Source organism: Bos mutus, chromosome 8 (genome assembly GCF_027580195.1).
Source record: "Bos mutus isolate GX-2022 chromosome 8, NWIPB_WYAK_1.1, whole genome shotgun sequence".
Lineage (NCBI taxonomy): Eukaryota > Metazoa > Chordata > Mammalia > Artiodactyla > Bovidae > Bos > Bos mutus.
This window is the reverse complement of record NC_091624.1, coordinates 59,834,872-59,847,374: the sequence shown is the minus strand read 5'-3', so window position 1 is coordinate 59,847,374 and position 12,503 is coordinate 59,834,872. Positions and strand designations below refer to the sequence as shown.

Genomic DNA, 12,503 nt, shown 5'->3' with positions numbered 1-12,503 from the left:
TGATGGACAGGGAGGCCTGGCATGCTGCGGTTCATGGGGTCACAAAGAGTCAGACACGACTGAGTGGCTGAACTGAACTGAGGGCAGAGGCACACAAGAATCTTAATAGCCACAGATGCAGGGCAGATCATGTAAATGAGTGAAGAGTACTGGGTCAAAAAAAAAAAAAAAACCTGCAAACTTGACCATAGGCAGAATATGACATTTCATCTATGTGTTGGTGACATCAGAGCACATTGTGAGGATTGTATCCAATAGGAGAGCATAAAAAGGGGCCACTGCCACTCAACTCCATCTGTGATATGGGAGTGATGAATCCAGTGTTGATAAGTCTGATAGTTTTGAAAGAGAAACTCAGAACTGACTTATGTGTGAAATATCCCAATTTTGAAATGTAGGCAATGAGTTCAAATTTTTTTAAACCATGAAATCCAATTGAGTACGGGCCAAACAAAACTTGTCCCTGACCAGGTACAGCACATGGCGGTCAGGGACCTGAGCTATTCTAGAAGCTTGTTCTCTCACTATTATTACCAGCAGATCTCAGAGGAGAAGGTCAACATTGGCTCCACCGAGTGCAGACAGCTGGTTCTGTTTTCACCCAGAGGAGTTAAAATGGACCCAGAACAAATCACCTTTCTGCTATCCCCAACCTGCCTCCTTCCTTTATCCAGAGAAGAGGGAACCCCCATCTGGGAACTCTCTGTGCCTTGTTAATTTCTCCACACTTAAAATGAATCTGATTGTTCTTAACAGGGGGAGAAATTTAACTGTGAAAAGTGCCACGAGAGCTGCATAGAATGCAAGGGACCTGGCACCAGGAACTGTACCGTGTGTCCTGCCAACCTGGTGCTGCACATGGACGACAGCCGCTGCCTGCGTTGCTGCAGTGCCTCCGATCCCACCGATGCCCAGGAGTGCTGTGACTGCCATGACACCGAAGGTGAGGGGAGGGGAAGAGTTTTGCAGAACCAGAGGAAGGACATGTCTTCAGGATGCTCACAGGAGCATGAGGGAGAGAGGGATGGGACGTTTCAGAGGATCAATAGAGCTACCTTTTTTCCTAATGACTTTTTAAGTGTATTTTTCAATTGAAGTATAGTTGATTTATAATGTTAGTTTCTGGTGTACAGCAAAGTGATTCAGTTATATATATATGCGTGTCTGCATCCTCAGTTGCTTCAGTCGTGTCCAACTCTTTGCGTGGACTGTAGCCCACCAGACTCCTCTGTCCATGGGATTTTCCAGGCAAGAATACTAGAACAGGTTACCATGCCCTCCTCCAGGAGATCATTCTGACCCAGGGATTGAACCTATGTCTCCTGCATTGCAGGCAGATTCTTTACCACTGAGCCATGGGGGAAGATACATATATATAATATATAGTCTTTCATATTTTGCTAGTATGGTTTATTATAAGATAAAGCTACCTTTTTATTGAACGCTTACTATATGTCTAGTATATTTGGAACTTTCTGTCCACTATTTAAGTAGATATTATTAATCCCATTTTACTGATGAGAAGACTTGGGTTCAAAGGGTTTGATCAGTGTGCCCAAGTGTTTCCCTGGTGGCTCCGACGGTAAAGAATATGTCTGCAATGAAGGAGATCTCGGTTTGATCCCTGGGTTGAGAAGATCCCCCTGAAGGAGGGAATGGCAGCCCACTCCAGTATTCTTGCCTGGAGAATTCCGTGGGCAGAGGACTCCATACCAATGTTAAGAGGCTCATGTGAAATTAGAATATGGATCATTTGGACTCAAAGCCAGCATTCTCTCCACTCCTGTGCTGCCTCCCAGATTCAAACTCAAGCTGGTCTAAAGTTTCATCTTTATAAATTTATAAACTTTATTCCTTTTTTTTTTTTTTTGGTTTTTCCTTTCTTAGGAAAAAAGGAAAAGAATCATCTATCACAGAAACTGATGCCAATATTATCTTGATTCTGTTGAAAAATCATTCTGTGGAAGTCAGTTCAAATCCAGGGCTCCCATTAGAGACTTAAGACATTTTATAAACGAATTTTTATTGAAGGCTTTCTTACAAAACCCAATTTACCAATTCCAACCCCCCAACTGTCTCCCCACCCCAACCCCACTTGTACAGATACTTGGTTATCATTGGCTACAAGGTTAGAAAGGCCCCAAATGGAGTGATATCATCTAAAAAGAAAAATATAAATTCTTATTTATTTATTTTAATTGGAGGCTAATTACTTTACAATATTGCAGTGGTTTTTGCCATACATTGACATGAATCAGCCATGGGTTTACATGTGTTCCCCATCCTGAACCACCCCCCAACCTCCTCCCCATCCCATCCCTCTGGGTCATCCCAGTGTACCAACCCTGAGCACCCTGTCTCATGCATCAAACCTGGACTGGCAATCTGTTTCACATATGATAATATACATGTTGCAATGCTATTCTCTCAGATCATCCCACCCTTGCCTTCTCCTACAGAGTCCAAAAGACTGTTCTATACATCTGTGTCTCTTTTGCTGTCTCGCATATAGGGTTATCATTACCATCTTTCTAAATTCCATATATATGCGTTAGTGTACTCTGTTGGTGTTTTTCCTTCTGGCTTACTTCACTTTGTATAATAGGCTCCAGTTTCATCCACCTCATTAGAACTGATTCAAATTTATTCTTTTTAATGGCTGAGTAATATTCCATTGTGTATATGTACCACAGATTTCTTATCCATTTGTCTGCCAATGGATATCTAGGTTGCTTCCATGTCCTGGCTATTGTAAACAGTGCTGCGATGAACATTAGGGTACATGCGTCTCTTTCAATTCTGGTTTCCTTGGTGTATATGCCCAGCAGTGGGATTGCTGGGTCGTATGGCAGTTCTATTTCCAGTTTTTTAAGGAATCTCTACACTGTTCTCCATAGTGGCTGTACTAGTTTGCATTTCCAACAGTGTAAGATGGTCCCCTTTCCTCCACACCCTCTCCAGCATTTATTGTTTGTAGACTTTTGGATAGCAGCCATTCTGACCGGCGTGAAATGATACCTCATTGTAGTTTTGATTTGCATTTCTCTGATAATGAGTGATGTTGAGCATCTTTTCATATGTTTGTTATCCATCTGTATGTCATCTTTGACAAAATGTCTGTTTAGTTCTTTGGCCCATTGTTTGATTGGGTCATTTATTTTTCTGGAATTAAGCTGCAGGAGTTGCTTGTATATTTTTGAGATTAATTCTTTGTCAGTTACTTCGTTTGCTATTATTTTCTCCCATTCTGAAGGCTGTCTTTTCACTTTGCTTATACTTTCATTCGTTGTGCAAAAGGTTTTAAGTTTAATTAGGTCCCATTTGTTTATTTTTGCTTTTATTTCCATTACTCTGGGAGGTAGGTCATAGAGGATCCTGCTGTGATGTATGTCGGAGAGTGTTTTGCCTATGTTTTCCTCTAGGAGTTTTATAGTTTCTGGTGTTACGTTTAGATCTTTAATCCATTTTAGGTTTATTTTTGTGTATGGTGTTAGAAAGTGTTCTAGTTTCATTATTTTACAAGTGGTTGACCAGTTTTCCCAGCACCACTTGTTAAAGAGATTGTCTTTTCTCCATTGTATATTCTAGCCTCCTTTGTCAAAGATAAGGTGTCCATAGGTACATGGATTTATCTCTGGGTTTTCTATTTTGTTCCATTGATCTATATTTCTGTCTTTGTGCCAGTACCATACTGTCTTGATGACTGTAGCTTTACAGTATAGCCTGAAGTCAGGCAGGTTGATTCCTCCAGTTCCATTCTTGTAAAAAGAAAAAAATAAATTCTAAAAACATTCTATAGTGCAAAAGCATATCATTTCTTTGGGGTTCAGCTACATCATGGCTTGACCAAAAAAAAGAGACATCATATTTATGGGAGCCTGTCCATTTATTTAAAAAGTAAATCCCAGACCCCAAAACACTACTAGCCTTTTCTGTTTTATTTTTTATCAACCTTTTCACTTACTTCTAAATATCCTCTTTCCAAAAACTAATTATTTCCTCCTTTCAGCAATCCTGCCTCCCAGAGCAGCTGGTTTCCCCAGCTATTCACACGCATCCACCTTCAGGGTCTGATTGCCTAATATTCATGCTGTGTCAGCTAAGAATAACAACCCTCATTACATTGATGGCTTTAAATGAAACCAGAAGTGTGTGCGTGTTGGATATAGAGTTTCAGCAAGCCTTTTACAACTAAGAACTACTTATTCAGCTTTCATGGGCTTTCTGTAGCTCTTGAAGATTAAATACTCAAAAGACTAAATACTCTTGATTACCTGCTCATTCTTTACTGAGACACTCTGCTCCTTCAAAGAAGAACCCATATCACAGAGGCTGACCCAACTCTCCAGACCTAAGACTGGAGGATAGTAAGACAGGATTGCATATGATGCCCTATTAATTGAAAGAACCTCACAAGGTCTTTTATTGAGTCTCCTGTCTCAGACAGCATTTATCACAAAGTACCACATACAGAGGGCTTCCCAGGTGGCTCCAGTGGTAAAGAATCTGCTTGCCAATGCAGGAGACACAAGAGACATGGGCTCAATCCCTAGGCCAGAAGATCCCCTGGAGGAGGGCATGGTAACCCACTCCAGGATTCTTGCCTGGAGAATGCCATGGACACAGGAGCCTGGCAGGCTATGATCCATAAGGTCACAAAGCGAAACACGACTTAGCATGCACACACCACACACAGATTGCAGTCCTTATTGCTTATTGCTTATCCTTCCCTCTAATGCTTTAATATTTCCTCCAGGGGAAAAATTCTGTTCTAGTATATTAATGACAAAAGTGGTCATGATAGTATCATTACTGTAGGAGATGAAATTCTGTTTGATGGGCAAAATCCCACAAGGATGAAAGTTAGGATAAAATAAAATTTTAAAACTTGCTTATCACTAACAAAAAGAGAAGGAAAGAAGCACAGAGTGGTGATGAGTCACACCTAATTGGCTAATATATATTAAGCAAAAGTAATTGACCCTAAAATAACTGCCACAATATTGTATTCATTAAGCTAGTGTACATAATGTACCTAGAATCTCATAAAACATCCTGAGGGCAGAACTAGTTGGTTCAAAAAATATTTGTGGAAAATGAACTGTTGTATTTCAACTTGTACATCCAGTAAAGCCTGCTAGTTTTTCTCTCTAGTTCTTTCATACTCTCACACTCCCATTTGGTGGGTTAAAGAATAGAAAAAAATATTAGGTAAATCATACCACTTGAATAAATGAGTGAAAATAAGTTCATCACTGAGTTATGAAACTGTTTTGGTTGCTCCATGTTCTCAATTAAGTCATCAAAACCAAGGATGATAAACGAGATAGAGGCAGAGCTCTCAGCTTCGGAAATCTTAGTTATGATAGAAGAAATCTATCTCTCAATTTGGCAGTCAGAATTTAAAGATGAGGGAAAAAAAGAATTTAAAGATGGTAGTTTTCTTCCTGCCAGATAAGGTCCACAGGATGTCAGAAAGTAAAACAACAACAACAAAAAAACACATTGCCGGTGTTTTGCCCTACTGTCTCCAGACAGTAGCCTGAAGTAAGGATTCCTGGGTTTGAATTCTGATCACTCCACAAACAACTTCTAAGCTCTAATGATGTGATAATTCACTTTCTCTCTGTGGGTCTCAGTTTCCTCAATTATCAAGTAACAGAATGACCTGTGATTTCTATGGCCCCACACAGCAATAAGTCAATGGTTTTATAAAGAATCTGTTCCTGTCTTTGAATGATGGGACAATCCTGTTGAATCAGGTTTAAATGTAAACCTGATTTAAAGCTGGGGAAAAGACTCAGTCTTAGAAAAAGCTAAAGTTGAAACAGAAATAGAGCATTTAACAATAACTGAAACCTGGTCCAAAATGGAATATTTCTCTCAAGAAGGAAACAGAAGAATCGATTTGGTAACATTGGACACTTGATAACTGACCCATGAGGTATGGGTATGACGGGGGACTCCCTTTGGTCCTCAGACTGACTTTCACCCTAAAAGAGTTTGTTGGTATCATCTGGGATAGGCTGAAACTCTCCTGGAGCCCACACAGCAATTCTGTAGAGGGATATGCTCTCTAAGGAAATCAAAGACAGTGGTTCTACTATTTTAGATTCAAAAGATAAAGGTGAAACCCTTTACTTCAGAAACTAATTTTCTCCATTCCATTTCTTCTCTTCCACCCTTCCCCTCTGTCCTCTTCCTTTGGGATCATCTTCCAACAGATGAGTGTATCCTTCGAGCAAGTACGGTGGAGCCTGCAGGTGAGCGTTCCAAGACAGCCCTGTTGATCACTTCCTCCATTATGCTGGTGCTTCTGCTTGGGGCAGCTGTGATTGTCTGGAGGAAATCTCGGAGCAGAGCCAAGTCAACAGGAAAAGCTGGCTATGCAAAGCTGGCTGAACCTAGCGTGTCTTACTCCTCCTATAAGAGCAGCCATCGTGAGAGCTTTGAAGAGGATCAAGTGATTGAGTACAGAGACCGGGACTATGATGAGGATGATGATGATGACATTGTCTACATGGGCCAAGATGGCACTGTCTACCGGAAATTTAAATATGGGCTGTTGGATGATGACAATGAAGATGACCTGGAATACGATGATGAGAGCTACTCCTACCAGTAAACAGAGGCCATGCCCACCCCACCACATTGCACTCATGGGCATGCATGTGAGCATTACAAAGTTGGATTTTATCCCAACATACCAGGCTGACGTGAGGGTGCTTGTCTTCTTAACCAAGAGTCCAGCTAGAGTATATGAGGATGCTGAAATATTTTGTTCTTCTTTTGGATAGTTAAACTCAATTAACCATAATTATTCAACCATGACTGAGGGACAAGGATAAAATTCAGAGTAATTGTTCTCAAAACAATATCTCAAGACACAAAACATAGGAAGTTTAAAAAAAAAAAAAAGTGAAATTTTTGTGCAAACTGTTTCATGTGATTAAAAAAAAAGAAATAGACCTATAGAAATTCTGTTTCTCAGCTGCATTGTAGAGATATTTGCTACCTTTTCGATTTCTGATATTTCTGTAATTGATTTGGGGGGATGAGGAGACAAAAGAACTGTTTGTCTTAGGGGATTTTCCTCCCCTTTTAGTTCTCTTGGGCAGAGATTTGTTCCTTAAGGGACCACTAAAGAAAGTTCTCCTCCTCATGCCATTTATACCAATTATTCCAGCTCACCCCTGAGTAATAGAGGCCACCTCTGCTGAGGCTGATCAGGATCTATTTATAGACAGGAGGAAAGACATGAGAGGTTGCTTCATTGCCAAGAAGCATGTGTCCTCCATGCCCTGGTTCCTCTGCAGTAGTCCATAGTCATGATGATTCTAGAGCAAGCTCAGGCAGGAGATTGGTGGCAGCAAGCCCAGGAGGAAAGACATCACTGTTTCTGAGAATGTCAGTCTTACACTCTCATGATTTTTCTAAGGGTGTTTCTGGTTAGAAACATCAGCTAAAACATCAAGTAATGAAAGAAAATTGGTAATGTTAACCTAACATAAAATGGGATAAAATGACAAAAACTTGAAATACTCTTTTTAAAAAAAGGCTTTAGTTACTAAATTAAAGAGCTTTTATGAACAGCCCATCACAGAACTGTGGGCTCTTCACAGAAAAAGTTAGGATGGAGTCTAACATGGAAATTTCCAACATCCTGCTCACCAGCTTAATCCAGCTGCGGATCAGCCTTCCAACACTCTTCATGTCTATGATTTCTGTTTCTAGACATCCTAGGCATCCCTTTTTCCATCCTCCTGTCCAGTACACTCTTGGATTTGTGCACACAGGACAGTTTTTCTGCAGGCAATAGAGGGAAGAGCTCCTACTAAGTGAAATTAAGTAAGCAGGGTTTTATGGATTTCCTTGTCAAAACAGAAGTGATAGGCAGTCTTGGGAGTGAACCACCAGAAAGAGATATTTTCAGATAATGAGGACAATCACACACACACACAAAATGTATTTCACACTATGCGCTAGGTACTGAGCTAGATAATTCCTTTTAAAAACTCACCCCGTTTAATATCACTGTAACTTCTTGAGGTTGGTACCATTATTACTCTTTTTTTAAATAGGAAAGCCAAAGCTTATGAAAAGTTAAATAGCCCAAGGTCACAGAAAGCTTATCAAGATTTAAGAAAAAAAGGATGACTCTAAAGTGTGTGTTCCTAAAAACTATGCTACACTGACACGAAGTAGAAAAAGAAGCCTCCTAAATCTAATAAAGGCCTATCTTACTTTATGATATGGCAATGCTATTATCTTTGCTGAATGTGTACATTTTCTTTTTTTAAAAAAACATATCACTGACACAGGAAATCTTTGTAAAGAAGTCTTGGTTTACTGAAGGCCTCTGTGTTTCTTTAAGGGAAAGCTCTTAAAACAAAGATTGGCAAACTTTCTCCGAAAAGAGCCAGATCCTAAATACTCTAGGATCTTTGTGCAACTATCAGCTCTGCCATTGTGGCATGCGTGCAGCCAACCCACAACAAATGGGTGGGCTGTGCACCAAGAAAACTGTATTTATGGGCACTGAAATTTGGGTTTAAGATAATTTTCACATATCATAAAATAGTATTCTTCTTTTGATTTTTTTCCTCAATCACGTAAAAATGTGAAAAACCATTCTTGCCTCAAGGCAATACAGAAACAGGTAATGGGCCAGATTTGGTCAAGAGACTGTAATTTGTTGACAGAAATTCCTAAGAGACCATGTATATCACAGACACATATGATATGCTCCAAAAAATTTTGATCATTTAAAATCACCCCCTGAAAACCTATTTGAACCCTTTATGGATCCTTTTGCAAATCTTAGAAACAAATAGAAATACATATAAGATAGCCATCTCATCATGGAGAATGAAATGGCAATCCACTCCAGGATTCTTGCCCAGGAAATCTCATGGACAGAGGAACCTGGTGGACTACAGTCAGTGGGGTTGCAAAGAGTCAGACACGACTGAGTGACTGAGCATGCACACACCAGCCATTTTATCAATGGAAGAATTCTTCATCTCTTGTTGTGTAATTGGAGTGTAGCCTATGGAAATAAGTGATTTTGTTTATATTGTGTTGTGCGTCTTCCTGATAATTCAAAACTCTGATAAACTGAGTCTGACATTTCTTTGTGTAGCTTGGAAATCGTTTCCCAAGAAAATTCTGTCTTTAGGATACACAATTAAGCATTAAATGAGGTCAAGATGACCTTGAAAACTAAGAAAAATTGTGTCATTACTCCATGTGATCCGAAAAATAAGGCTCAAACTGTACATGGGTACTTTGACATCTTTCCTTCTTTGTTCACAGTTAGGCCATATTATTCTCAGACTTCTTCTGAATATTCCACTAACAACTATCTAAAGACATAAATATGTAGTTGTAAAACAAAGTCACCTTTTGGTCTTCTGTTTGCTAATAACTTGGAAATACTGAGAATCCTCATAGACTGGAAATACACCAAGAAACTGGGCAAGAGCTTGGAAAGTTCTAGTTCATGGAAAGTAATTTTAAAATTTAAAATGAATCAAAACCAGATAATGCTATAGCAGCTAGCTGATTAATGAATTACCTCTGAGGAGATCAGTCCTGGATGTACATTGGAAGGACTGATGTTGAAGCTGAAACTCCAATACTTTGGCCACCTGATGCGAAGAGCTGACTCATTTGAAAAGACCCTGATGCTGGGAAAGATTGACGGCAGGAGGAGAAGGGGACGACAGAGGATGAGATGGCTGGATAGCATCACCAACTCAATGGACATGGGTTTGGGTGGACTCCGGGAGTTGGAGATGGACAGGGAGGCCTGGCGTGCTGCGGTTCATGGGGTCGCAAAGAGTCGGACACGACTGAGCGACTGAACTGAACTGACTTTTTATGTGATTAGTATTATGCTTTACCAAGTAAGAGTACAAAGCAATGAAAGTGCTTCTTTCCCCTCCCTTTTATCTTTCTACTTCTAATGACTGAGTTAGTCATATCAATGATAAACCTTCTTAAAAATCAAATCCAATCTGTCAGTCGCATCATCACTGACTCAGTTAGGCTCTTAGTCTCTCTCATCTGGACCTTTACTATATAACTTCTCCTGACTTATTACTGAACTTCAGTCTCTTTCACCCTATTTATCTACCCTGCTATCAGTGATCATTTCTAAGTTCTATCAGATCATCGCATTGGGCTCACCATCACCTACCTTGATTATAACATTCAGAATTTTGCAAGATGTGACAACTGTCTGTATCTCAAATCTTAACATCCAGCAGTTCTTGGCCCCTCCTCATTTCCTAGCTTCTCTGCTGCTAAGTCGCTTCAGTCATGTCCGACTCTGTGCAACACCATAGACGGCAGCCCACCAGGCTCCCCCGTCCCTGGGATTCTCCAGGCAAGAACACTGGAGTGGGTTGCCATTTCCTTCTCCAATGCATGAAAGTGAAAAGTGAAAGGGAAGTCGCTCAGTCGTGTCTGACTCTTAGCGACCCCATGGACTGCAGCCTACTGGGCTCCTCCGTCCATGGGATTTTCCAGGCAAGGGTACTGGAGTGGGGTGCCATTGCCTTTTCCTCCTAGCTTCTCTACTTACACTCAATAGTACTGAATTGCTTCTAAGGTCTCTAGGGTATATCTTGTTATCTCATGTCCTTGGGCATACATTGTTCACTCTCCTTGGAATATTCTACCCCCACCCCTACTTTGACTTAGGAAATTTCTAACCATTCTTTAAAAATCATATTCCCTTATAACCTCTCTTGGGAGCCCTTCCCTGACCTTCTTGAAGAAGGTTAATCAGTTTATCACTTCTCTGCTACCTAGATCGGAGAAGGCAATAGCACCCCACTCCAGTACTCTTGCAAGGAAAATCCCATGGATGGAGGAGCCTGGTGGGCTACAGTCCATGGGGTCGCTAAGAGTTGGACACATCTGAGCAACTTCACTTTCACTTTTCACTTTCATGCATTCGAGAAGGAAATGGCAACCCACTCCACTGTTCTTGCCTTGAGAATCCCAGGGACGGGGAACCTGGTGGGCTGCGGTCTATGGGGTCGCACAGAGTCAGATATGACTGAAGCGACTTAGCAGCAGCAGCAACAGCTATGTGCAAACAGTAGTGTGCTTTCATATCATACTCTGTTATAACTGTTTCATTCACATCTATATCTACTAAGAGGCAGGGTACATCTATTTACTAAGAGACTGGGTACTTCTTGAGGCAACTACGATTTCCTTTCCAGAACCTAGCACAGTGTCCAGCATTTGATAAACAACCAAGAAATATTGATGGAATTGAATATTAAGAAGACAGGACTCATAAATATGAAGTAATCAGGCGATGATATAGGCATATATTATGCAGTCCATTCCTAGTCTTGAGTGTAAATGATAAGGCAGGTGGTGCAGGTGCTTCTGTCAGTTAAATACGAGAAGTATGAGATAAACACAAATTAGACCTTGTTAGGGATGGCTTCATGGGAAAAGGACTCATGCTTGGATTTGATTTGAAAAAGAAAAGAGGATGCAGAGTGTATTCCTCAAGGAAGGCAGTGGAGTTAGTAAGTTGCTGACCTGGCTTTTACAATAATTATAATGTTTATTCACTGTGTATTAAGAATTTACCACATTCTAGGCACTGTTTTGGAAATAACAGTGAGTGAAATCAATCAAATCTTGGACTTTAGGAATTTTCAGTCTAGTGGGGGAGAAATAAATAATAACACAACTACCATTTTTGATGCCTTCTATGTGCCAGCCACAGTTTTGGGCCCTTTTCTCATATGACCTCATTGAATCATTACAGCACAAATGCTGTAGAGTAGGAATGTGCTCCCTCTTTACAGATGAGTGCCATCAGACAGGGTGTGAGTGGTCCAACTGGCATGTGAACCTAAAACTTCAGTCCATCTTCCTTCTGCTGTACCACCCTACTTCTAAGGGAAGAAAGAATATGGGCTTTGTCAGTAATCCCTGGATTTCATTTGGGGATTTTTTTTTTTTTTAGCTATATGGAATTTGAATTATCAGAAAGTGATGCCAGGGAAGCACCCATGGGATCCTACAGTTCAGGTGCCTAATTTCACCTAGAGGCATAGTGTTGAGGGGTAATGAGGAAAAGAATTTTAGGTAATTATGCACATAAACTGTGTATAAGTCAAATTATTTAAAAGTATTCATGAGAAAATAAAATACAATTTCAAAAGATAAAAGGTATTCATGAGAGATTCTACCATATAAAAGAAAAAAAAATTCAAACATTAAGAATTTCCAAACATGGAAATCAGAAGGGCATCAAGTGGGGAAAGAAGACTGCTATTTAGAGAAACTGGAGATAAAGATTTTAGGTGCTGAACACAAACACTTGACATTGGAGTAGACCTTTTAAGATCTGTTCAGAGTTAAGGAGGTATACTTCAGAGCTCATGAAAAAGAAGCTGTTTAGGGTACTACCCAGTTGAAGACTGAAGTTCAGATGCCATCAACTGAAATAAAGAGTAGCCTGCAAT

General features: G+C 40.2%; 1 protein-coding gene across 2 annotated transcripts in view; it reads left to right on the top strand.

Moving 5' to 3' along the window:
- Positions 1-7,415, top strand: part of PCSK5 (proprotein convertase subtilisin/kexin type 5) — a 517,126-nt gene extending 509,711 nt beyond the window's left edge. For both annotated transcript variants that reach the window (XM_070375753.1, XM_070375751.1), the window contains 2 exons: positions 757-943; positions 6,225-7,415. In XM_070375753.1, the coding sequence (XP_070231854.1) occupies positions 757-943; positions 6,225-6,625 (588 nt within the window). In that variant the 3' untranslated portion in view covers positions 6,626-7,415. The remainder of the gene's footprint in view (positions 1-756; positions 944-6,224) is intronic.
- The last annotated feature ends 5,088 nt before the right edge of the window (positions 7,416-12,503 follow it).